The sequence below is a fragment of the Curcuma longa genome, chromosome 1 (genome assembly GCF_044706935.1).
Source record: "Curcuma longa cultivar G26 ecotype Majalengka, Jawa Barat chromosome 1, ITB_CL_G26_1.1, whole genome shotgun sequence".
In the NCBI taxonomy this organism is placed as follows: Eukaryota; Viridiplantae; Streptophyta; class Magnoliopsida; order Zingiberales; family Zingiberaceae; genus Curcuma; species Curcuma longa.
This window is the reverse complement of record NC_133861.1, coordinates 20778940-20802181: the sequence shown is the minus strand read 5'-3', so window position 1 is coordinate 20802181 and position 23242 is coordinate 20778940. Positions and strand designations below refer to the sequence as shown.

Sequence of the window (23242 nt, the reverse complement as noted above, 5' to 3'; positions counted from 1 at the left end):
ATGAGTCTTAGAAAGTTTTGGAATAGGAGGTGAGAATTCGTAGATCCTTCAAACGTAGAGCTCATAAGGCTTTGAAACCAAACACATTATCCACAATGGAAATAAATATATTAGTAACAAAACTTTCTTCAAAAAGATTTAATGGATAAGCTACATAAGTATATTGATTATCCTCCCCAATAACACTTCTATGTGATAACATTCAAGATATCAGTATACTTCAAAATATTATATATATATATAATGTGTCCTATCAAAATTAAAATTTGTTGTTAACAAAAAAGGAACGTGTTCTAATATAGGAAGAGGGGAAAAATGGGAAAAATGTGGCTGCTGGGATTCGAGCCCAGGTCTCCACGGCCACAACGTGGAATTCTGACCACTAAACTACAGCCACTTTTGATGAGAGGTTTTTAATAACTATATAAATAAATTATATAAATGTTTACATATTCAGTTTTTCTTGCTACAAGGAAATGAATACTGCAACACTAACACTGCATTCGAACCGTCAATATCGATCAATTTGCCATTCTTTTCCAAATATTTGTCATGAAACCTCTATATTTGAGTGATCATGTTCAACCATTTAAACAATGATAGTCAAGGTTTGTGGTTTAGGATTTAGGGAGGACGTAAACTTGAAGACCACTTGGAAATATCTTCAGTACAGTCGCATGTCCTCCAAGATTTGGACTTAATAATAATACAACGTACGTTCAATGGCAAGCTATTCTATTCGATTACTAATGCTTGTTCATAGCTCTACAAACTACAACATCCCTCTTAAGTGGACAAACTTTCTTTTTTCCTCTTTACATTTAGAATTTAGACCATAAACCTTTTAGTCTTATTAAATTGAAGTAGCTTAATTAGTTCGAGAGTTAGTGTTATTCAAAAAACAATTTGCATTTATATGATTGAGCACCACATTTACCTGTATGGGATTTAACAGGAGTATGATCGATACAGTTGAAAGAGTTCACTACGCTATTTTCAAGCATGTCACCAGCTTTTCAAGATCAATCTCACTTTCTTTGGGTTTCATGGACATAAATTTTGGATAATACAACGGAGGAAAAGGATTTTAAGGTGTTCTACTCTGAACAATTGTTGATCAAGGATCATTTGTGGCACAAACCTTGGCAAAATTCCTTTCCCCCATTTGCGAAACAGAAAAAGAATAGAGACACTGATCAAAAAGCAATGGCGCCAGCATTGCCGGCGATCAAAGATGACAGCCTTACTGTCGTTGGCGCGGCCGGCCGGAGAGGAGCTCGGCATAGAGAAGCTGGTTCCAAGTGTCAGCCAGCCCTGGCACACACCAATGGATGCAATCGGCAAACTTGGCTGGGTCCGCCTTTTGCTCCGGCGCCAGCATCTTCCCCTGCTGCATTGTGTACACCGACGTGTGGGCGTCCTTGCGGCGCTCCGACATGGCCGTGATGTCGATGAAGGTGACCGGCACGCGCACTGTCGAGCCCGTCACCTTCCTCGCCAATGCCCAAAGGTTCATATCTGTGCCGACGTGCACTCCGGTCATGTTCCATATCGGCTCCGTCTCCTTTGCACACTTGATCCCATCGGGGTTGCCCCAGTCCATGCCGCTGCGTTCGAGAAGATTAGCTGCGGAGAAGAAGCTTGAGTTGAGGAATTCCGATGAAGAGATGAATGATCACCTGCCATGGAGAGGGGACATGCTCATGAAGAATACGGAGGAGGTGTTGGGGTTGAGGCTTTGATCCACCCAATCGAATACGGTCCGCAACACTCTCTCGTAAGCTTCCTCTCTTCCAACTTCGTCGTGCTCCGTCCAATTCTTGCCTCCTGGACGCCTGCTCGCAATCGCAAAGATGGAATTTTGACAGTGAACGAGTGGTACTAGCTGATTGAGCTCAAATCAAATCTGCTGCTAATTAACTCACAGCACTTTCATCTGGGGATCGTTCATCCACCAGATGTAAGAGTTGAAGACGAGAACATCGGCTCCCTTCCAGTGCACCGCGTGCTTCTCCACCGTGTCGGGGTTGATGATCCTTACCGGGATACTGTGGAACTCCGGTGCGTCGGAGTTCGACTCCACCAGGAACGGCGCCCAGTAGAACTCGATCGAAGCACTGTACTCCTACAGAGCAGATGAGAAATTAGGGATCGGGGTACTCGATCTGGAAAAACCCTAATCGGCGGGAGTACCTTGATTGGGAAGATGAGGCGAGATCCGTCGACGATGCGGCTTCTCCTCCCCCGAGGCACCACCATCTGCATCAGGCACACCATCGATTCCCACTGGTTTCGGTTAATCGAGTCGCCGATGAACAGCATCCGCTTCCCCCGTAGCCACTCCAGCATCCGCCTCGCGTCGAATCTAGGGTTACACGAATTGGACTTTGCGTCAGCTCTAATCGAGCCATGGAGGGCGGAAGATGTGATCTTTACCTAGGCAAGGAGCAGTTCTTGGGCTGCCACCGCCATTTCTGGTACTTGGAGTCTGGCCGGCCATTCTGCAAGCAGGATACCTGCTTCGACAGAAACTCGCACCTGTCCTCCCGGTACGGCGGATAACTCTCATCAAACACCCAATCTCCGTCGGAGAGGTCGCAAGTCTCCGGCACGGAGACCTCGCCGGGGATGTAGTCTGCAGCGTAGACGGCCTTGTAGCGCCACCAGGAGTACTCGGCCAAGCTCCGCATGTCCTCGCCGTACATGACGGCAGCAAAAACGAAGACGGAGACGACCACGACGAGAACGGGGAGCTTGCCGCCTTTCCGGAGGTAGGATCCGGCGAGCTTGGCCGCAGTAATCGATAACTCCGGCGGCGGGCGGAAGAGGGACTTCCAGCTCATCTCGCCTGGTAGTAGTTCGATCAGTGCTGCGATTCTTGCTCGCGAAGGGGACGGATCTCGGCGGATGTCGCGGGCCTACAAAATCCGCCTTCAGCGCTCGATCATCACCGGGACGAACATGCACTTGGCTACGAAGGCACGGATACGAAGATTGGAAAGAATGAACAGCAAGTGATTTCCATTGAAGTGGGCAGTTAGCGATCTTTTTTATTTACTTTTATTTTCATAAATCAAATTTCACTTTTTTACTAAAGTGAAATTCGTCTCAACGATCTCACATGATTAATCTTACGATTATATATAAAAAAAATAAATTAAAAAATTATAATTGATCATGACGAAAAAGAGTATTATCTCAATTTCATTAAAATTCGAATCATTATTCTCTTCTATAATTCTGTTTCATCATAACCCACTCAATTATGTTTAAACATTATTTTTAACTCTCCTTTGATCTCCAGAGTTGTTAGAAAACACATCCAACGAGTTAATAAAAGGACTTGTCATTCCACAAAACTTTGAAAATACACGAGGAAATATAAAATCACAAATTTGTCAGTTTTAAACTGAAAATATGAAAAATATATATTTTTTCTGTATTCTAAAAAAACAAATACATTTTATCAAATAGAATAGAATCATTAAAAAATATTTTAAAAAAAAATAAAAGTCCCTCTCCCCTCATTTTTTTTAATTAAAAAATCTATATTTTATAGCAGGCAAGGTCACAGGTTGGTAGGTAGGTAGGTAGGTTGGTCCAAGGTCTCATCTGCCAACCCGACAGAGATCGGTACGGGAACAGACATCGAGTGGAGTATCTCAAAGTAGAATTAAGCTTAAATTACACGCCAGCCTCGCCTACTGGATTTTTTATAACATAAATGACGAATAAATATTCTAAATATACGAATACTAAATAAAAATTCGCTATTGCAAATTTTAAATGGCAATTTTCAGAAATTAACAGGACGTAATGTTTTAATTAACTATATCATAAATTAAAATGTTAAACAACTAGAGATTTTTTATGGTCATTTTGACCGCTTGTTATGTTGTAATCGATATAAGGTAAAAGTAAAAACTACACTCCTTTTTTATTAAATTGTAAAGGATGTCTTATATTTATTTTCTATCAAAAAAAAGTACTGTTCATTTTTTTGGGGTCTAAATTCTAAATTAATTATAAGCACGTTGGAGTAATTAAGAAACAATGCTATATAATTTTAATAGTTATGATTTTATAACTGTTACAATTGAACTATCACATAGTTATAACAGTTATAATTATTAAAATATATTAAAAATATTTTAGGTAAAAGTCAAAAAGTTGCCCTTTTTAATTAAAATTATTTAGAACTTCTGAAAATGATTTAAACCACATTTCTTAGCTTGAAACTTTATCATTATGCGTTTTATCTCATGATTAAATATAAATTTAAACGAATTTGATTTGATATATTATGTGTTAAGATACAATCTAAATCAAAATTTATAATATCTCAAAGTTAAAAAATTTAACATTATATTGTCGTAGTTTAGTTTCGTAACAACTATAAAATCGTAACTACTATACAATTGTAATAATTATGATTTCGTAACTACGAAAATGTGAATGTTAAATCTTAAATTTTGAAATAACATAATTTTGACATTAAATGAATAACAAGACGTATAATATATCAAAACTCGTTTGTAGATTTACAATCAATTATGGAATAAAATCCATAACGATCAAGTTTCAGAGTCATTGTTTTTTCTAGAATCTCCGAACAATTTTAATCTTAATTTTTTTCATGTTGTAGCAGCTATGAAATGATAGCTGTTATGATGTATTCGACTAATTTAGAATTTTAGGTGGGAAATAAATAGTATTAAAGAATATTAATATCATTTTAAGAAGGAATTAACCTAACTAATCCTTAGTGCCCTTGATATAAATGGACTCTCTATAGGCTGAAAAGAAAAGCTAGTATGTTAGTATCATTTTATTTTATTTTTTAAAATGATCCATCAAAGGAAGTTTTATTTTGGCATGGAATTGACATAACTGAAATCCTAAAAGACAAACAAATGGAAACAGTGTCTAAATATATAAGCAATTCAAGTTATGTCAACAATTATTTAATATAATTGATACTATAGAAATCTCACTCACGCGGCAGTAGAAATCTATCTCGCATGACATCAAAATTTGTCTTTTCACTTTTTTTTCGATACGATTGATTATGTAAAGAATAACACACATTAAAGGCTTATAAAAATTATCAGATAAAATCTCCTTCTATATCTAAATTATCATGGAATCTCAAATAATATAAAAAAGAAATGATAAATAATTAAGTAAAAAAAGTGGATAAGATCAAATATATCTAGAGAGTCTCCTCCTCTTATCTTATATAGCAAGCTCAAAAATATAACTTATAGATAGAAATTTAAGAGACATATTTTACTAAAGGATGTCATTATAACAGTTATGTCTTTTTACATTAGGATAACTATTGTGTCCTTTCACATATCGAGAGATCAAACTAGTAACACATCGGGAGGTCGATAAATCGACTCAACAGGTTGATAGGTTGGACCAGTTCGATAGATTGAATTTTGATTATGTTGATCGAATTCTAAATCCATCACCTGACTCCTGCGTTGATTTAATCTTAAACCTATCACATGACCCGTGTCTCTCCACCCTATCACTAATGATTATAATAAATACATTTAAGAACTTTTCATTAGATCTAAATTTATATAATAATAATAATAATAATAATAATAATAATAATAATTTATTTTAGAAAACTCATAAACATCTACAATTTTATTAATTTTAGTTGTAATTGCCAATGTAGAATTATGGGGAAATTTGAATTCACACGGCAGCTCATTAGATTTTTCATTTTGACCCTTAAATTTTAAAAATAACATCGTGCTCCTAATGTTTGAATAGAGCTATGATGATTGTCCTCCGACCATAAATCCCCAAAGTTAATCACTGTCTCGCAATGATAAAAAATTTAATATATATAAAAAAAAGTAGTTTTAAATGTTCATCTTATTTATCATTTTGACTTTTAAAATTTATTTATAAAAAAAATAAATCAGATGAAATCTTCGTGTTTTTATGAGATGAATGACACCTAAAGACGAATTGTTAAAAAAAAAAATAGTTTGTCTCTATATTAAGAATTTACGATATAGTTAATATTTAACCATCGTGGTTTTATAAAATAATTACTTTAAATTCAATTTTTTAGAATTTTTATTTCACTTTAATATATTTAAAAATTTCTTTGGGAAAAAACTGTCGAGATCGCATGTGTAGATGTCTTGCACTCTTGTTCCCTAATCAAAGTCGCAAGGCTTCAAGCACACAAAACGAGGAAGAAGACGGAACACGGCCCGGCAAATGTCCTCATTACACTTCGCACTCGACCAAGCGGAGGATAAAGCTACCGCCATGGCAGCTTCCGCTTCTCATCCTCATATCGCCTGTAGCTCCACCAACCACGGCCACGGTTACGGAGGAGGAGGAGGAGGAGGAGGAGGAGGAGGAGGAGTCCGCGCTGTAAAACCTCGGCCACCTCGTTTCTCGCAGTCTCGTTTTTTTTTTCCTTCGTTCCCAGTCGACGATAAAAGTTCCACCTTCCCCCAATCGGACGCTTTCTCAGTTGCTTCCGTCCCTTTTCCCCCAATCAAAAGGGAAAAAAATGGTTCTTTTTTGTTGTGGTTGTGAGAGGTTGATTTGATGTGAAACCCCACTGTTAGGTCGATTTGTGTAAGCGGAGGTATCGGATCCGAGCTCGATATGGGAAACTGCTGCCTTTCGCCGGAGGCCGTCGCCCGGGAGGACGTCAAGACCTTCCCACGTCCCCGTCATGACCACGGCGCCCGCCCGCTCGCCAACAAGAACCACCTCCGCCACAACGGCGGCGGGCACTCCAAGCGAATGGCGGCGGTTCTTAGCGGAGACGCCAGGGCGGTGGCCGGGATCGAGGAGAAGTACGTGCTGGACCGAGAGCTCGGCCGCGGGGAGTTTGGGGTCACCTACCTCTGCCTGGACCGCTTCACCGGAGAGCTGCTCGCCTGCAAGTCGATCTCGAAGCGGAAGCTGCGGACGGCGGTTGACGTGGAGGACGTGCGGCGGGAGGTCGCGATAATGCGGCACCTGCCGAGGAGTTCCAGCATCGTGAGCCTGCGGGAGGCTTGCGAGGACGACGGGGCCGTGCATTTGGTCATGGAGCTGTGCGAGGGCGGGGAGCTCTTTGACCGCATTGTGGCGAGGGGCCACTACTCAGAGCGCGCGGCAGCGGTGGTCATGAAGACCATTGTCGAGGTCGTGCAGCTGTGTCACCGCCATGGGGTGATCCATCGAGACCTCAAGCCGGAGAATTTCTTGTTTGCAAACAAGAAGGAGAACTCGCCCTTGAAGGCGATTGACTTTGGGTTGTCAATATTCTTCCAGCCTGGTGAGAGCATTTCTTGATCCATATTAAAATTGCTTACTGTTTTCAAATGCTTTAATAGTGTAAACTTGTCTGGAATATACCAAAGAGATTGTCCAAATAAAATACATAGTGGCATAACTATTCGATTCATATTTTCATGTTTATTATTGATTATTGATCCTTTTGAAAAAATTTCTCCAGAGCATAATGATTAGTTACCATATGAATGCATACTAATGATCTTCATTTTTGTTGAGCCTCATTAATGATCACTTCTGTTCAATAACCTAACTTGTAGTTTAGTTTACTATAAGGACATGCTCTACTTAATTTTTTTTCTCTCTTTTCCCCCCAATTCTAGGTGAAAGATTTTCTGAGATAGTTGGAAGCCCTTATTACATGGCTCCAGAAGTTTTAAAACGGAATTATGGTCCAGAAATTGATATATGGAGTGCCGGAGTTATACTCTACATTTTACTGTGTGGAGTTCCCCCATTTTGGGCTGGTAAGCTTTCCATCAATCAATCAATTTTGCGCACTTCATTATTTGTTCTACCACTTTCTGCAAATAAGTTACTTATTGTCTACTGTAAGCTTTCCGTGAATAAATCTATGCTTTATTTGTTCTACCACTTTCTGCTAATAAGTTACTTATTGTCTATTAATTAATACACTTTTTGTATTTCTTCAGACACATTTTCTATCTAACAAGAGCTATGATTTCTGAATTGCAGAAACTGAACAGGGAGTTGCACAAGCAATTCTTAGGGGTGTAATAGATTTCAAACGGGAACCATGGCCTAGTATTTCTGACAGTGCTAAAAATTTAGTTCGGCTGATGTTGGAACCTGATCCCAAGCTTCGGTTAACTGCAAAGCAAGTGCTTGGTATGTTTACATTGTATGCTATTTGTTAATATAACTTCAATGGAAGTGTCCCTAACATTTGATAATTTGAGAATTGAGATCATGGTATCCATATTTCTTTAGATTGTCATCCAGTTCTTGGGTTTTATATTTGGTGTTGTTTTCTTTCATATGTTTAACTGATGCTTATACATTTTTGCCCCATACAGAGCATCATTGGCTTCAGAATGCAAAGAAAGCCCCAAATGTACCTCTTGGTGATGTTGTCAAGTCAAGACTTAAACAATTTTCACGGATGAACAGATTCAAAAGGAGAGCTTTAAGGGTGTGTCTCACTGCAATTAGTAGTTAAACGGGATGTTTTTGATTGCAGAGTATAACTTGGTTTGGTTGATTATTCATTAGGTTATTGCTGATCACTTATCTACTGAAGAAGTGGAAGACATTAAAGAGATGTTCAGGATGATGGATGCTGACAATGATGGCATTGTATCCCATGATGAACTCAAAACTGGGCTCGCTAAATTTGGTTCGCATCTGGTGGAGTCTGAAGTGCAGATGCTTATTGAAGCAGTGAGTATATTAGTTAAATTGATTTGGATTGAAAATGGGAAACATGTTCAAAGCTTTGATGAAAAAATGGCATCTACTTCTTTGTGTTTTGCACTTTTTTCAAACTCTAGATCTTGTCTGAATTATTGCTGACCAACTAATTTCTGTACAAGAACCTTAACCTATCTATCCAAGTTATTACTGTTCAGGGTGAAAATTTTTTACTATGAACATTTTTTAAAATAATTGTTATACACATATGCAATCAAACTGAAACACAAAATCATAAAAATCTAATGGCCGTGGGGGATATTTTTTTTCTTCTTTTTTTGTAAAAACTATAAATTTTAAATTAACCTAAAGATTGTCTTTTCAACTGTCTATCTTGCTTTGTTCTATCAACTCTGGTAAGGGAGTGGTAAACCATCAAGAAATATGTTTGTTTTTAATTTAATGAAGTTCTCTATGTCTTTCTTATGATTATGTTAGTTAAGATGGAGAATAGGAAATTAGCAAGTATTCGTTATGCAGAATCTAATCTCCTTAATATTTGATTTCTGAGGGTTATTAGGTTCCTTTGCCATATCAACATCATCTTAGATCATACTTATCTTTGAAGGAGAACTGGATAAATAAGCTTGGGTAAAAGCTGCACAAGCTTAAAATGTACTTTGAAGAACTTATTTAGCCTTATAGATACTGAAAATATGGAAGACACATCAGTTTCTTCTAGTTTTGTGTAAAATGGCAGCAGAACTAGCTGTTTATGTGACCTATGTTGCATCATTCCCTCGCCAAGTCTTGGTAATAGCCAGGATCTTACAAGTTCTATGAACCAACAGGACATATGGTCATAATTTGTGATTGTTTCAGAAATTGACAAAAGCTTCTATCGAATTAAGATTTTTCACAAGAACTGATGTCAGAGGATGGATTAATTGTTTGGTGAAATGTGTAAATGCACTGCAACATCATTAAATGATTTCAATTTGTTGAATAGGTTGATATGAATGGAAAAGGTACCCTAGACTATGGTGAATTTCTAGCCGTATCTCTTCACTTGCAAAGAATGGCAAATGATGAGCATCTCAGAAGGGCCTTCTCATACTTTGACAAAGATGCGAATGGCTTTATAGAACCTGAGGAACTGCACCAAGCCCTTGCTGAAGATGGAGCTCCTGATAGTATGGATGCCGCCAAGGATATCTTACAAGAAGTGGACACTGACAAGGTATATTTCTTTCACTTGGATGGTTACCAATCTTCTCATCTTCATAACTAATAAGCCAGGTCTTTTTTTATCATAGGATGGGCGAATCAGCTATGATGAATTTGCGGCAATGATGAAGACTGGAACAGATTGGAGGAAGGCTTCTCGACACTACTCGAGAGGAAGATTCAACAGCTTGAGTGTCAAATTAATGAAGGATGGGTCCTTGAACTTAGGCAGTGAGAAACCATTAAATTGATAGACAAAACTGTTGTGTGTCTTAACACTTTCTTAGACAGTATTCGGTTAGATGGACTCGTTCGATTTGCTTCCTATGGAATTAGTTCTTCTCAGTCACTGTAGATGTGCAGGGATGTTCTTGTTGCTTTGTGCAAGTTCCACTATCTTTGGTACAGCGTGTTGTGTTAGCTGTAGGACTTTTGTACCAATTGAGGGTTTGTTGTAATGAAGATGGGCATTGGTTAAAAAGAAGAGATATTGGTACAAATGGGACTTTTATGTGATCATGTTGTATGCATTTTTTTTTCCTTTTGGATTATTACGTGTTCAGTATCCTCTATAAATATTGCCACTTGTTATCTAAACTTCCGGAGACAGTATAGCGTGCTTTTAGCTTTTTTTCTTCTTCATCTTTTAATGCCTTTTTTTCTCACATGCAATGCAACATGATTATGACCCACAAGGAATAATGATATCTATTTGGTTGTCTGCAGGGCGTGCTCTGGTTTTGTGGATGATGAAGAGGAACAATGATTTCTCAGCTTCATCTGTTCCTTTCTCCAATGCACTACACTTGATTTTTCCGACAAAGATGATAGTTAAAGTTAGGCAAGTTCATAAGGTTTTTCATGATGCTGCTGTTTGAAGAGGAGCTAATGATTTGGTGCAAGACTGTACTTGTTTCATTCTATCCTGAGAAATTACAATTCCATTCAAGAAACTAACTTTCAATATTCAATGTAGGATTTTGTAAGTCGATTTCTATGGATTTTTCCTTGTCAAATATATACATCTTATTTGGTGTTGGAGTTTGATACTCAGAGTGGTATAACTTTAGCACATTTTTGATTCAGATCAATTAGAAAATCAACTAAATTAGTATTTTAGAACAGCATGTCATACTTTTCAGCATTTGATTCTATAATTTTCCAAGACTTCTATTAAATAATAGTACCAGTATATTTAATATTGAAATTATTATTTTTTACAATAATAATAAAAATGCAGCATGATACATTGTATGATCCAGATTTTATTTTTTTTATAGTGTATTATATTGTATTTTCATACTGCATTTTCATGTAATGTATCATTTCTCTTATCCAAATTTGACATAAATTCCTCTTTGCAAATCCACAATCGAACGAGAAGCCCCAATAAATATCCTGAATGATCATTCTAATGGCTAAAATTATCGATCGACCAACTTGCGCTTTTTTGTGTTGTCAAAACGTAACTCGACCACGTCCAAAATTTTCAGATGGAAGAGGCTCTCAAACTTGTCAGCTCCTCGACGCTCTTCTCATCTGTAAATAATCATCCAATGCTGATGCTGGACAAGGGTCTGCACTCATGAAGCATCTATAAGAACGCTTAGCGCCGTGACGACATCAGCCATAACTGGGCGAGGTGCAGCTTCTTCTTGAAGACATAATGCAGCAGCAACAGCAACCGCTTGGCTCAAGCCATTTGCAGGATAGTCTTCTCTCAAAAGTGGGTCGACTAGCTCTTTGAACCTCTTCTGATCTTTGAACTTTGGCATTGCCTGTTGGAACAGCAAATTAGAGCTAGTGACAGATAGGATCGTAGTCAAAGAAGTACAGTTTGTTGTGATCCTAAGTTTGCAGTACTGAAGTGTCAGCTACAATTGCTTTTTGTCATACAAGACATGGTTTGAGGATTGCATACCCAAGAGACAAGATTCTGTTCGCTTGTTGGCTTCAATGTGTCAATTGCAGTCCTCCCAGTGATTAGCTCAAGCAACACAACTCCTAAACTGCATACATCTGCCTTCACTGTAAGTTCACCTGTTCTAGCATACTCAGGTGCACAGTTGCATAAGTGCCCATCACTTTAGAATAGACATGGATTTCATCCCCCATCGGGTCTAGCTTTGCAAGACCAAAATCAGACAGTTTTGCATTGAAACCTTCATTAAGTAGGATATTGGATGATTTGAGATTGCGGTAGATCATAGGCGGGTTGGCCTTCTTGATCATGCAAATACTCTAGACCTCGGGCGGCATCATATGCTATTTTCATCCTAGTGTACCAGCTTTAGAGGTTTCTGCTCAGGCTGGATATCTGAAAACAGAAAAAAAAAACATGTTATCATAAATCACAGAGTTTCATATTTGAGTAGCTAAAATTTATAATCTAAATAACTAAGAATTGAGAATTATTATAGAATCAAATAGGTATACAAAGTTCAGAAGCAATTTAGGATCATCCAAGCTTTCTTTCATCCAGGACAAATAATCATTACTGCACTACAATCTTGAAAAAGATCCAATGAAGAAGATTATTATCGAGCAGATGTCTTCTAAGGAGCCAGACATGTATTCATACACCAAAAGTCTTTGAGCACCATTAGCACAGTAGCCAATAAGCTTGACTAGATTTTCATGATGAAGGAGACTAAACAACATTACATCGACGATGAAGTCATTCCTGTCAAGCTGCTTAACAGCTACCACCTAAACCCAACAGAATTTGGAAGATCATGAATAACTCTATACACGATTTAAGAGTTGTCTAAGAAACAACAAGAACGATAATTACACATGACCTGTGCAAGGTTCTCAAGGCGACCATTGTAAACTCTACCAAACCCACCTTCACCCAAAAGACACTCAGACCGAAAATTCTTGGTAGCTGAAGAAGCTGACGAAATGTGAAATTTCGAGCTTAAATATTGCCATTTGCAGCATTTTTTGATCTTGCTTCTGTGAAACTCTGTGATGCAATACTGCCATTTCCAGAATCTTTTGGAGTTGGTTCATAGGAGGATTTTTGTGTAGCATACACTGTCGAATGATAACATTTGTGCATGCATTGGTAAAGTTAAAAAATTGAATGATATGAAAACACCAAATGAACGCGTAATGGAAATGCCATGACAAAATTATACACAATCAAAGTGACATGAACGCGCGTACACCCTTATGAATAATTTATTTTATGAAATCTCAACTTGTTCAGCAACCTTATGATATATTAATCAGTAGTGAATCAAGGGGAACTCACCAGGCTTTTTCCTGAGTTCATTTTCTTTGTGGTGCATAAAACGGGAGATTGTTCCTCCTCCGGGATGCTTTTCCACGAGAAACAAGGAAAGCAACTCATTTCTCAATCCAACGCTTAGAATCGCCTCCCACTCTCTATGTTCCTGCCAAGCTCAAGTCTCCCGGAAAAAACCTAACTTTCCTACGATTGTCAAGTCAGACAATTCCTCAAACAGTATGAAGACAGCTCCGCCCAAAAATTTTCAGAATCATCAGGCTCGCAGGCGAAAAATCCTTGGCAAGATTAAAACATTCGACACAATGTGAACTTTAAACTAACCCAGAAGCCCCACGACTAGATCAGCGACGCCGCAAGGTCGAACGTCGAGCTCTGCCTGAGGACGTGAATCGGCTCGAGAAAGAGATCTTTTCGGCGGCGGTTAAATGCCAAGAAAGGAGGGTGCTTTTGAGGGCGCAACGGCAGCCGGAGGTTCGTTGGGAAGGGACGGGTGGGAATCGAGGGCATACTCGAAGTGTTCCGGCGGCCGGACGTCGATCCAAATTTTGCGGTGGAAGACGACAGAGATGAGAAGATCGGGGGAGAAGCCGTTGCCTATTTTTGATTTTTTTTTTAAATGGAAGGAAAAATTGAAACTTTGCTAAATATAAATATTTTTACATAAAAAATTTGCAAAATTAATTGAATATTTTTCATTATGCGGTGAGTACCCTTTTAAATAATTTATAATAAAACCCTTTAGTTTGTTTTCTAAATAAAATTTAAAATCCTTTATCAACTATGTGTTTGCCAATTTGGCCACTTATAATTAACTATTATTTTAGTATTTCACACCTATAAACAAAATCAAGTTTCCTAAAAACACCCAAATATTACTTACGAAGTTATTGATCAGTTGATTAGACATTATATATATAATAACTTCTTTTTAATCTTTGTGATTTTTATGAAATCATTTTAGTTTTTCTTTTCTTTTCTTCGTGTAACTATGAAAGTGCTCATCATTAGTTGAAAGGTGGAGGAGGACATTCTAAATATAAAATTAAAATTATTTTAATATTAATTACCCTTGACAAAAACTCATTTTAAAAACTACCCATGACAAAAATTGACCATATCTAATAAGGGTCACCAACTCAAAGCTCTGCTCGATGAAATCATTACATTGTGTGCAACTCAATGCTTTAGTGATTAAATTCATAAACTTTATGAAATTCCTCTAATCCTCTTGTCCTCCATTAGTAACGAATCTTCCTTTAAGCACAAGCTTTTTTTCTCCTACCTTTTCTCATTCCTCACAGGAAGAATATAGCGATGATATGCATATGAATGTCAGTTAATATAGCGATGATATGCATTGAATGTTAGTTAAAGGGAAAAGGAATTAAAAACAAAGAAAAAAGAACCACATTCTTGTCCTCGTGATGATTGTTCAAATCAATTATTATGATCAGGCCTAGATCCTTCAACTAAAGGGTGATCTGCGTACCGTACGTAAGGTTATTTGGAAGACATTTAGAATACTACGATATTCAATGAAAGCATATATACTTGGACATTTAATTTAAATGAGTAAGTTGTATCGAGGAATTCACAATTAAAGTATTTGATTCGGAGTCTAATTCTACAGTGGTAGTAGAAAGAATTATGGAAGTTGGTGGTCTGCCAATATAGTACTATGATGTTTATAGATTTAACTAATGATCTATGAAAAAATTTTATAGTTGGAATATCTGGATTATTAAAAAAATAGGAGCGATCAACAGTTTTGTCTATTCAATTTTTTCAATTAATAAATATGTTTTTTTTTCAATATTGTTTCTGTGTTTCATGCGGTCGACGAGCAAGTCAACGTAAGATAGTGATGATCAAAATGGAACTTTAACATGGGCCTTCCGTAAAGGACACAAGGCTTCCACACAAGTAGACAAAAACATACAATTGTCTAACTGATACCGAAAAACTCAGCTCACCCTTCAAACCTTAGATTCTATACATTAACTCTCTTTAGAAGAGGACATTGATCTTAGCCATGCTTATCTTCACAAAACTCGCACCAAAACACACACTCAACAAAAAAATACTCTCAAGCTCCTACTTACCGGCACCATTTCGGTTGGCCAAACCGCAGACGGAAGTTGAGCCGTCTCTACTATGATCTCCTCCTTTTTTTGGAAGCAATTTATTATCGGGCGAATGATGAACTTCAACGCTTGAGGTTTCACTTGGCCTCGCTTCGGCGGGATCTTGCATTCCCTCGTGCATGGGCGCTCCATGGACCTCCTCGGCAATTTTACCTAAGCGAGGACGACGAGGAGCAGCAACTATTGCTTTGCTTTATATAGGACTTGAATTGGGCATCTTACTGTCGCTCGTGAATCACGTGGTCCTGTTATACGTGTGCAAGTGACGCAGGACCGGGACCACACTGAATGCGTCGTCGGTGTGGGGCCATTAAGACTTGCTTGACTAAATCTAGACTAGCATGGATTCTTTTGCTTGGGGCCCACTGCCATCGGTCCGTTTCTGGTTGGATCGGCTGCAAGTGGAAGTTCAAGTGCTGGTTGAAATCAAAAGTTAAAAGAGTTCCAACCGCGTCTCACGCGCTTCGCTGTGTGTGATCAGACGTATCACGGAATTGGAACGAGGAGGCGCGTAGACATGAAAACAGAGGGCTTTCGATTATTATTAATTTCTTCTTTAATTCCAATGGAAAATTGAATTTTTTCTTCTTCTTCTTTTCAAGTTAAAGTGTGGATTAACACTAAAAATTAGTTAGTTGATGCAAAAAATATATTTTTAGCATTAACTAAGTTTTAATTGAATTTGGTAAAATGCCAAAGGTTTTAAATAATTTGTAAAACCATTTTTATTTTAATAATTTTCTGTTGTAAGCATTCAAATTATTTTTTAAAATTTTTTATTGTTAAATTATTTTTAAAATTTTCTGTTGTCATGCACATGCGGATGATTATCAATTGTATGTTTTTATACTGAAAATTATTCTTTATTAGTGCATGCAGTTATGAAACTAATCGATCTCAGTGACAATAATATTATTATATGGACTTAATGGGCTGTTATTTGCTTTCGATGGGCTCAATCTCACCATCCAAAGCATGCAGATGCTTGGCAAAAAATCGAGTCATTTTTTTTCTCAAACATTTCCCCGCTCAATGATCTTCTACCTATCTACTACGAGAAATCTGAGCTGTTAAATTGGTCATCTGTTGAAGAATGAGGTCAATCTGTCTGCACTGAAATCTGACATATGATGGGGTGGAGATGGACGAGATAGCCTATCTATTGAAGAATGAGCTGGCAATCCATATGCTTTGCTCTGCTAATAATCTACTGAATTCTTGACCTCGTGGATGAGTGCAATCATAAAGTATTTAGGGGATCAAATAAGACGATCACACTTTTAAATTTCTCCTCCCACTACATGGGAGCTCATGATTTCATGTTCTATTTTACTCTCTAATGGAATTCTTTTCACCTTTTTCTCGTGGTACTACTTCACTATCAGTCATCTAAGAGTATTTAATTTTAAAGGTGGTCCTTGTTCATTCATAAGATTCCACATGTCCTATGCTATTCAAGTCAGAGCTTAAGTTAATGATACTTTCGGCTAATTGAACCTTCACCATCTAAAATACAGTATTTATTTCATGGCTTCGTCTGGCAGCACGATGCCTGTGCTGCTATTATCTACCTTTCCCAAGGGATCGCAACGAATGATTAAAATACTGTGTCCGAGATGGGCAGAAGTAGTAGTTGTCTCCACACGAGTTTCTTATGGTGAAATTATAATAATGAATTTGCTACAGGAGAATCAATGCACATGATGGTAGAATTGAGGGCATAGGTGTCTACGAACAAGGATTGGATATATGGCAAAGCCATTTGAAAATTGTGCCAAAACTAAAGAATGCATCATGTGTTTGGTGATTATTGTCTGAATGGAACGAACTATTGCCTTGAGGCCCTTGACGATGACAATTGACCATTTAATTAGTGCGCGGTTGTTGGGCAATGAACGTCAAAGTGTTGAATAGAAGGCGGTGATCAAGGGATACATTTATAGTAAACGAAGGGCGTGCGTGACAACTAAATGATGAATGGTATCATGTTCCAATTGGGAGACTATCAACAGTTGGTTCATTGCCCACCAACAACCCACCACATGCTCTTCTGCTAATAATCTACTCAATTCTCTTTTATAAAAAAGGTGAAATTCGTCACCTTATCGGCCTCATACGGTCAGCTCCACGATCATTTATGAGGAGGTAAATCGAGAAATTACAGTTGGTCACGACGGGGGAGGGTATTGCTCGGCTTCGTTTGACTTCGTCTAAGATTCGAACCCTTGCCCTCTTCTACAAGTCTACTCCGTCGTAACCAACTCAGCTTAGCTATGTCCGGAGGACAATCTACTCAATTTTTGATCTCACGGATGAGTGACAAGACAAGTTCAGATGTAAACAACAAGTTAAGTTTTATGATATTCAAATTTATTTGATAAAGTAATTAAATTAAGTTAAATTAAATTTAAAATAAATTAATTTATTGAAATAATTATTCAATTTTGATCTTATTTTTTTTTTATGAATTTAAGTTCGATTCAAATTTAATTTGAATTTGATTAATGTTGTCAAACTCTTAATATAAGTTTGTTTAATTGTTTAAAATTTTTATAAATTTATTTAATAAATTATTAAATTTGATAATATAAATTTATTTATTTATTTTAAAAATTTTTATTTATTTATTTAATTTATTGATAAGAATTTTATTGATGAATATAATTTATGAATATTAATAAATTAAATATATACATATTTAAATTTATTTATTTAATTTAATAAATTATTTATTTAATTAATTTATGTGTATTGAATTTATTTATAAATATTCGATTTATAAATTATTTATTTTTTTCTCCATATAAACAATGAGGAAGGGTTTTGTTTCTTTCGTGGGGGTAAACAGGTCCGACAATCATTGTTTAAACTGACAACTTGGTGTGGTGTTTTTTTATTGGGCATGAGAATAGTGCGGGAAAGCACGTTCCCTGTCTGCTCAAATACAGCAGCATTTCACTTCACCTCCATAGCTCGCTAGCACACTAATCATACGAGCCTCTCTCTCGCTCATTCCCCTGCTAGTGCTGGCGGCCAAATCTCCACTAGCAGCATGGCGATGGCGATGGGGGCAGTCGACGAGCCCATCAGCATTCCGCCCCCGGTTCCCGAGCTCGAGAGCATCGTCGTCTCCGAAGGCGGCGCCCCCGTCGCTCCTGCTGCCGAAGCCCGGCCAGCCAAGCCCAGGAGCCTCGCAAAGCTCAAGTCCGGAGTGCAGCAACTCGTGACGATGGTCGGGATGGACAAGCGGAAGATTTCGAGGCTCGGCTCCAGCGCGCGGAAGGGGCTTCGCTTCTTCGACAACGCCTCCGGTGGCAAGGACGGGTGGAAGACCGTCGAGAAGCGCTTCGACGAACTAGCCGTGCACGGGAGGCTTCCCAAGGACCAATTCGGCCGCTGCATCGGTAACTCCCTTGATCTACTTTGTAAAACTTTAGACTTGGCAGCGAACACACCACCCTCCATAGGTTAAATGCTTCAAATACCTGGATTTGGCTGCAGGACAAGGACAGCCTTTTTGTCCAAATCGAAAGGGAAAATGGTTGTCGTTGTTTTTTTTTTCTTCCATCAGCGGTTAGTCATTAGTGGATCAGGCTGTTCATGTAGTAAGGCTAGATCTCGAGCATTACATCAACTGATTTTACTAATGAACGGAGCAGTGAATCTAAAAATCTGCTGGCTCAAAAGAAGTGCTTCTGAGAAAAAGAAGAGCACATCAAAATCAAGTTTATGAGAGATAAATGGTTGCACTTGGAGATGCCATTTCAATTTGCGTCATCTTAGTGTGTGCAATTGATTCATCAGATCTAGGGATTTGTATGATTTCTCATATATCCTAACTGATTGGTTTTCATTTGTTTAAGGAATGGGCGAGTCAAAGGAGTTTGCCGGGGAGCTGTTTGTTGCTTTAACGAGGAGGAAGAGCTTGGATGCAGAAATAGGTATAACTAAAGATGATTTGAAGGAGTTCTGGAAAGAAATGGACCAAAACTTTGATTCTCGACTACAGATATTCTTTGACATGTAAGCAGTCGTGTTTTATTATTCAAGTTCAGCACTGTCTTGATGATTGTGTTCAGGGTTTGATCTGTTATGTCAATGAAATAGGTGCGACAAGAATGGTGATGGAAAACTCACACAAAACGAAGTGGAGCAGGTAACATGTTTACTTTTCATATATCTTTTTTTTTTTTTCTTCTTTCAATTGTGGACCTTTGATAACAAAAATTCATTGTCAGGTTATTGCGCTGAGTGCCTCGGCAAACAAATTGGCAAAGTTCAAAGCACATGCTTCAACTTATGCAGCTCTCATAATGGAGGAGCTTGATCCAGATGGCCTTGGCTATATTGAGGTAAGAAGCTAGTTTTGAGCTTATCAGGAACTTGGACAAATTTCTCAAACAAATGATCTAGCAAGACTAATTATACTACTTTGGTGGCTCATGGGTTCACCCCAGATTTCGCAACTTGAAACACTACTTCGAGGGATGGCCAGCTCACAAAAAACTGAGAAAAAACTGAAGCGCACTCACAGCATTGCAAGATCAATGATACCAAAGCAATACAGATATCCAATCACAAGATCTGTAGGCAAGACTGTGGACTTTTTTCATGATAATTGGAAGAGAATTTGGGTTCTTTGTTTCTGGTTGACCTTAAATGCAGTTCTAGCAGCATGGAAATTTTATCAATATAGAAGGAAAGCAGCTTTTGAAGTTATGGGCTACTGTGTTTGCATAGCCAAGGCTGCAGCTGAGACTGTGAAACTGAATATGGCTTTGATTCTCTTCACTGTCTGTCGAAACACCCTCACATGGTTCAGATCAACTTGTCTTAATTCAGTGTTTCCTTTTGATGACAACATCAATTTCCACAAGGTAAGTGCTAATGTATAGATTAGTGGTATTAGTGCAAAACCTGTGTTTGAATTCTATGTTGATTATATTTTCATACCGGTTCATGTGTTTGGTTTGGGATTGATTTCTATTGAGTTCAATATGCCTACCCACATGTGAAGGAGAGTGTTTTGTTAAAAAGATAGTAAGTATACTTTGATCTCCTTTTAATGGCTTGACTTTTGAGATAAATGGGCAATGGTTAGACAATTAAATTTATCAGAAGAAGCTTATATGTTCCAGGAAGATACTTATAACTATCCATTAATGCTATCTATGCACATGCAAATTTATGCAGATCATTGCACTGGCAGTCACAATTGGAGCTCTGGTACATACTCTTGCTCATGTTACATGCGACTTCCCAAGGTTAATCACATGCCCAAGTTCAAAATTCATGCGAACCCTTGGGTCTAATTTCCACTATAAGCAACCTACTTATCCATCTCTTTTGGCGAGTGTTCCTGGGGTCACTGGCATCCTCATTCTTGTCATCATGGCATTTTCTTTTACTCTCGCAACACATTCTTTTAGGAGAAATGTTGTGAAATTGCCATCACCCCTCCACCATTTGGCTGGTTTCAATTCATTTTGGTACGCTCATCATCTTCTGGCTGTTGCTTATGTTCTTCTGATAGTGCACTCTTACTTCATATTCCTAACCAAGGAGTGGTACAAGAAGACGGTAGGCCCTGACTTTCGTTGTCCATTTAACAATCATTAAGTAAGGACCATCTTTAGGCACTTACACACAAAATAATTGTATGCAATTTTCAGACATGGATGTATCTTGCGGTTCCCATCATCTTTTTTGTCTCTGAGAGATCAATTCGGAAAGTTCGTGAGACAGGTTTTAGTGTCAGCATCGTGAAGGTATGCTATTTAGTGAAATATGTTTGACTAATGACCAAGATATAGAATAATATGCATGTACTTTTAGATCAAGAGAACAGTGTTAATATCAAATTCTTACCCTTCCCATAATCATGCAGGCAGCAATATATCCAGGTAATGTCCTCTCAATTCATATGAAAAAGCCTCCAGGTTTCAGTTACAAAAGTGGAATGTACCTATTCATCAAATGTCCAGATGTCTCACCTTTTGAGTGGTATCATCTTAGCTTCAAATGTATTGTGTTGACAAATTGCCTCAGCATTATTGAACCCTTTTATTGATCTAAACAGGCATCCATTCTCAATCACTTCAGCTCCTGGAGATGAGCACTTGAGTGTTCATATCCGAACTTTGGGTGACTGGACAACTGAGCTTAGAAATCTATTTGGAAAGGTTAGTTTAGCATAAAGTTATTGATACCTGGGTAAATTATGCTAGAAGTCGAAATTAAGTTGTAAGGAACTCTCTTCACCCAGGTCTGCCAGGTTCAGGTCAATTTGAAGAAAGCTAACCTTGTTAGGCTTGAGACCACCGTCATCGCAGATATTGAATCTGATGATACAAGGTACTGATAGTCATAAAGCAAGTAACATCCTGCATATCGGTCTTAACTGAATAACATCACACTGATTTCAGTTTCCCAAAGTTATACATTGATGGGCCATATGGTGCCCCAGCTCAAAATTACGACAAGTATGACATTCTTTTGCTCATTGGTTTGGGAATTGGCGCAACTCCCTTTATCAGCATACTGAAGGATCTTCTGAACAATGTAAAATTCAATGATACAGCAGAAATTGTCAGATCAAAATTCTTGAACTTACTTTTGACATATGCAATTCTCATTCAGATGGAAATAAACCAGAATGATGATGTTAATGACTTCAAAGTAACTGGTCCTCAAAGGGCTTACTTCTACTGGGTGACCAGGGAACAAGGTTCATTTGAATGGTTCAAAGGTGTCATGAATGAAGTTGCAGAAAGCGACCATAACGTAACATTTTTGCTTTCTGGAACCTCTTCTTATAATTTCCACTTTTCTTACCATAACTGACTGAAAATTGTTGGATATACAGAATATTATAGATATGCACAACTACTTGACAAGTGTGTATGAAGAAGGAGATGCAAGATCAGCCCTTATCGCCACGGTTCAAGCACTTCAATACTCCAAGAGTGGTGTTGATGTTGTCTCGGGAAGTCGGGTAATTGTCCAGAACAATTTGGATACAAGAAAACCATTTTCTCCATGTAGTTGCTAACTCATGCATGACAGATACGAACACACTTCGCAAGGCCAAACTGGAGAAAAGTGTTTTCTGACTTGGCAAATGCCCACAAAGCTTCTCGAATAGGTGCATATTTTTTCAGTCTCCGATTCATCCAGTGCTGCCTTTTCCATTTATTGTCTCCTCGTTTCTGGTTTTGCAGGTGTTTTCTATTGTGGTTCCTCTGCCCTCACAAAGCAACTCAGAGATCTTTCGCTAGAGTTCAGCCATAATACAACCACTCGTTTCTATTTCCACAAGGAGAACTTCTAGAGAAAAGTCAATATGCACTGTGTAGGCAATCCATTAATGTACGGTATTGGTACAACTTAAAGATAGGGTAACAGTGGCTGGTGTCGTATAAGAATGTTTGGAAAGTTTGAATAGTTGTGAACTATGAGGAATATAATTTAAGTTTATTTATTGAAGTTATTTAAACTTATCTATTAAAACTATCAACGAGCTCAAGTAACAAAATTCCTTATAAATTAAGTTAAATATTTATCTAATATATAAAATGTATATTATTTTTTGTATTTTTAATATATTATAAATAATTTAAAATTATAAAATTTACAAATTACTATATCTTTTAGATATTTGAATAAAAAATTTAGAAATAAGTTTTATATAGTTTAATAAATAAATTTATTTAATGAACTAAGATTATTAATGTTAAAATTTATCTATTTTTATTTTTATTGAATTGATTAATTTTATTCATAAATGTGTAATGTATTTATTGCCATGAAAATGATTTTCAAAGCTTGTTGAACGTAAATATCAATTAATAAACTTGAAACTAAAAATATTAACAAAATTAATTCCTAAGTCAACCTCTTTGAAACTTTTCAAGGGTAT

General features: G+C 37.5%; 3 protein-coding genes, 1 non-coding gene and 1 pseudogene across 6 annotated transcripts; 2 read left to right on the top strand and 3 right to left on the bottom strand.

The window, feature by feature from the left end:
• Window positions 1-325: 325 nt before the first annotated feature.
• TRNAH-GUG (transfer RNA histidin (anticodon GUG)) lies at window positions 326-397 on the bottom strand. The gene has a single exon. It is a non-coding gene; the product is annotated as a tRNA-His (tRNA).
• Window positions 398-1013: 616 nt separating this feature from the next.
• Window positions 1014-2999, bottom strand: LOC141843918 (protein trichome birefringence-like 28). Its single transcript, XM_074731940.1, has 5 exons — window positions 2437-2999; window positions 2194-2365; window positions 1926-2125; window positions 1680-1835; window positions 1014-1607 (listed from the first exon to the last, which is right to left on the bottom strand). Exons 1-5 carry the CDS (start codon window positions 2841-2843, stop codon window positions 1244-1246), a joined length of 1299 nt encoding a protein of 432 aa, XP_074588041.1. The 5' UTR covers window positions 2844-2999; the 3' UTR covers window positions 1014-1243.
• A 3563-nt stretch (window positions 3000-6562) lies between these two features.
• Window positions 6563-10977, top strand: LOC141843907 (calcium-dependent protein kinase 16-like). Its single transcript, XM_074731930.1, has 8 exons — window positions 6563-7309; window positions 7650-7793; window positions 8023-8175; window positions 8364-8479; window positions 8560-8727; window positions 9707-9937; window positions 10014-10155; window positions 10651-10977. The coding sequence occupies exons 1-8, from the start codon at window positions 6649-6651 to the stop codon at window positions 10800-10802; spliced, it is 1767 nt and encodes a 588-aa protein (XP_074588031.1). The 5' UTR covers window positions 6563-6648; the 3' UTR covers window positions 10803-10977.
• A 530-nt stretch (window positions 10978-11507) lies between these two features.
• LOC141825979 (putative serine/threonine-protein kinase PBL25) lies at window positions 11508-13466 on the bottom strand (annotated as a pseudogene).
• A 4870-nt stretch (window positions 13467-18336) lies between these two features.
• LOC141816712 (putative respiratory burst oxidase homolog protein H) lies at window positions 18337-22813 on the top strand. 3 transcript variants are annotated; one of them, XM_074704595.1, is made up of 15 exons: window positions 18341-18728; window positions 19188-19347; window positions 19432-19480; window positions 19563-19676; window positions 19782-20201; window positions 20518-20904; window positions 20997-21092; window positions 21212-21327; window positions 21404-21506; window positions 21590-21678; window positions 21750-21885; window positions 21964-22107; window positions 22190-22318; window positions 22390-22468; window positions 22545-22813. In XM_074704595.1, the coding sequence occupies exons 1-15, from the start codon at window positions 18377-18379 to the stop codon at window positions 22652-22654; spliced, it is 2484 nt and encodes an 827-aa protein (XP_074560696.1). In that variant the 5' UTR covers window positions 18341-18376; the 3' UTR covers window positions 22655-22813. The 3 variants fall into 3 exon arrangements, with proteins under 3 accessions (XP_074560587.1, XP_074560640.1, XP_074560696.1); XM_074704539.1 differs by having other exon boundaries at window positions 18340-18728; window positions 21750-22107; XM_074704486.1 differs by having other exon boundaries at window positions 18337-18728; window positions 21750-22107; window positions 22390-22813.
• The last annotated feature ends 429 nt before the right edge of the window (window positions 22814-23242 follow it).

What these genes read in the sequence shown, in the direction of transcription:
- LOC141843918 (XM_074731940.1), bottom strand. Translation starts at nt 2,843, where the DNA reads ATGAGCTGGAAGTCCCTCTTCCGCCCGCCGCCGGAGTTATCGATTACT. An exon ending in AAGAACTGCTCCTTGCCTAG is followed by an intron (nt 2,366 to 2,436) that starts GTAAAGATCACA and finishes GTGTAACCCTAG; the next exon opens with ATTCGACGCGAGGCGGATGC. An exon ending in GCCTCATCTTCCCAATCAAG is followed by an intron (nt 2,126 to 2,193) that starts GTACTCCCGCCG and finishes TCTGCTCTGTAG; the next exon opens with GAGTACAGTGCTTCGATCGA.
- LOC141843907 (XM_074731930.1), top strand. Translation starts at nt 6,649, where the DNA reads ATGGGAAACTGCTGCCTTTCGCCGGAGGCCGTCGCCCGGGAGGACGTC. An exon ending in AACTGCAAAGCAAGTGCTTG is followed by an intron (nt 8,176 to 8,363) that starts GTATGTTTACAT and finishes TGCCCCATACAG; the next exon opens with AGCATCATTGGCTTCAGAAT. An exon ending in TCAAAAGGAGAGCTTTAAGG is followed by an intron (nt 8,480 to 8,559) that starts GTGTGTCTCACT and finishes ATTATTCATTAG; the next exon opens with GTTATTGCTGATCACTTATC.
- LOC141816712 (XM_074704486.1), top strand. Translation starts at nt 18,377, where the DNA reads ATGGCGATGGCGATGGGGGCAGTCGACGAGCCCATCAGCATTCCGCCC. An exon ending in ACAACATCAATTTCCACAAG is followed by an intron (nt 20,202 to 20,517) that starts GTAAGTGCTAAT and finishes AAATTTATGCAG; the next exon opens with ATCATTGCACTGGCAGTCAC. An exon ending in TTAGTGTCAGCATCGTGAAG is followed by an intron (nt 21,093 to 21,211) that starts GTATGCTATTTA and finishes ATAATCATGCAG; the next exon opens with GCAGCAATATATCCAGGTAA.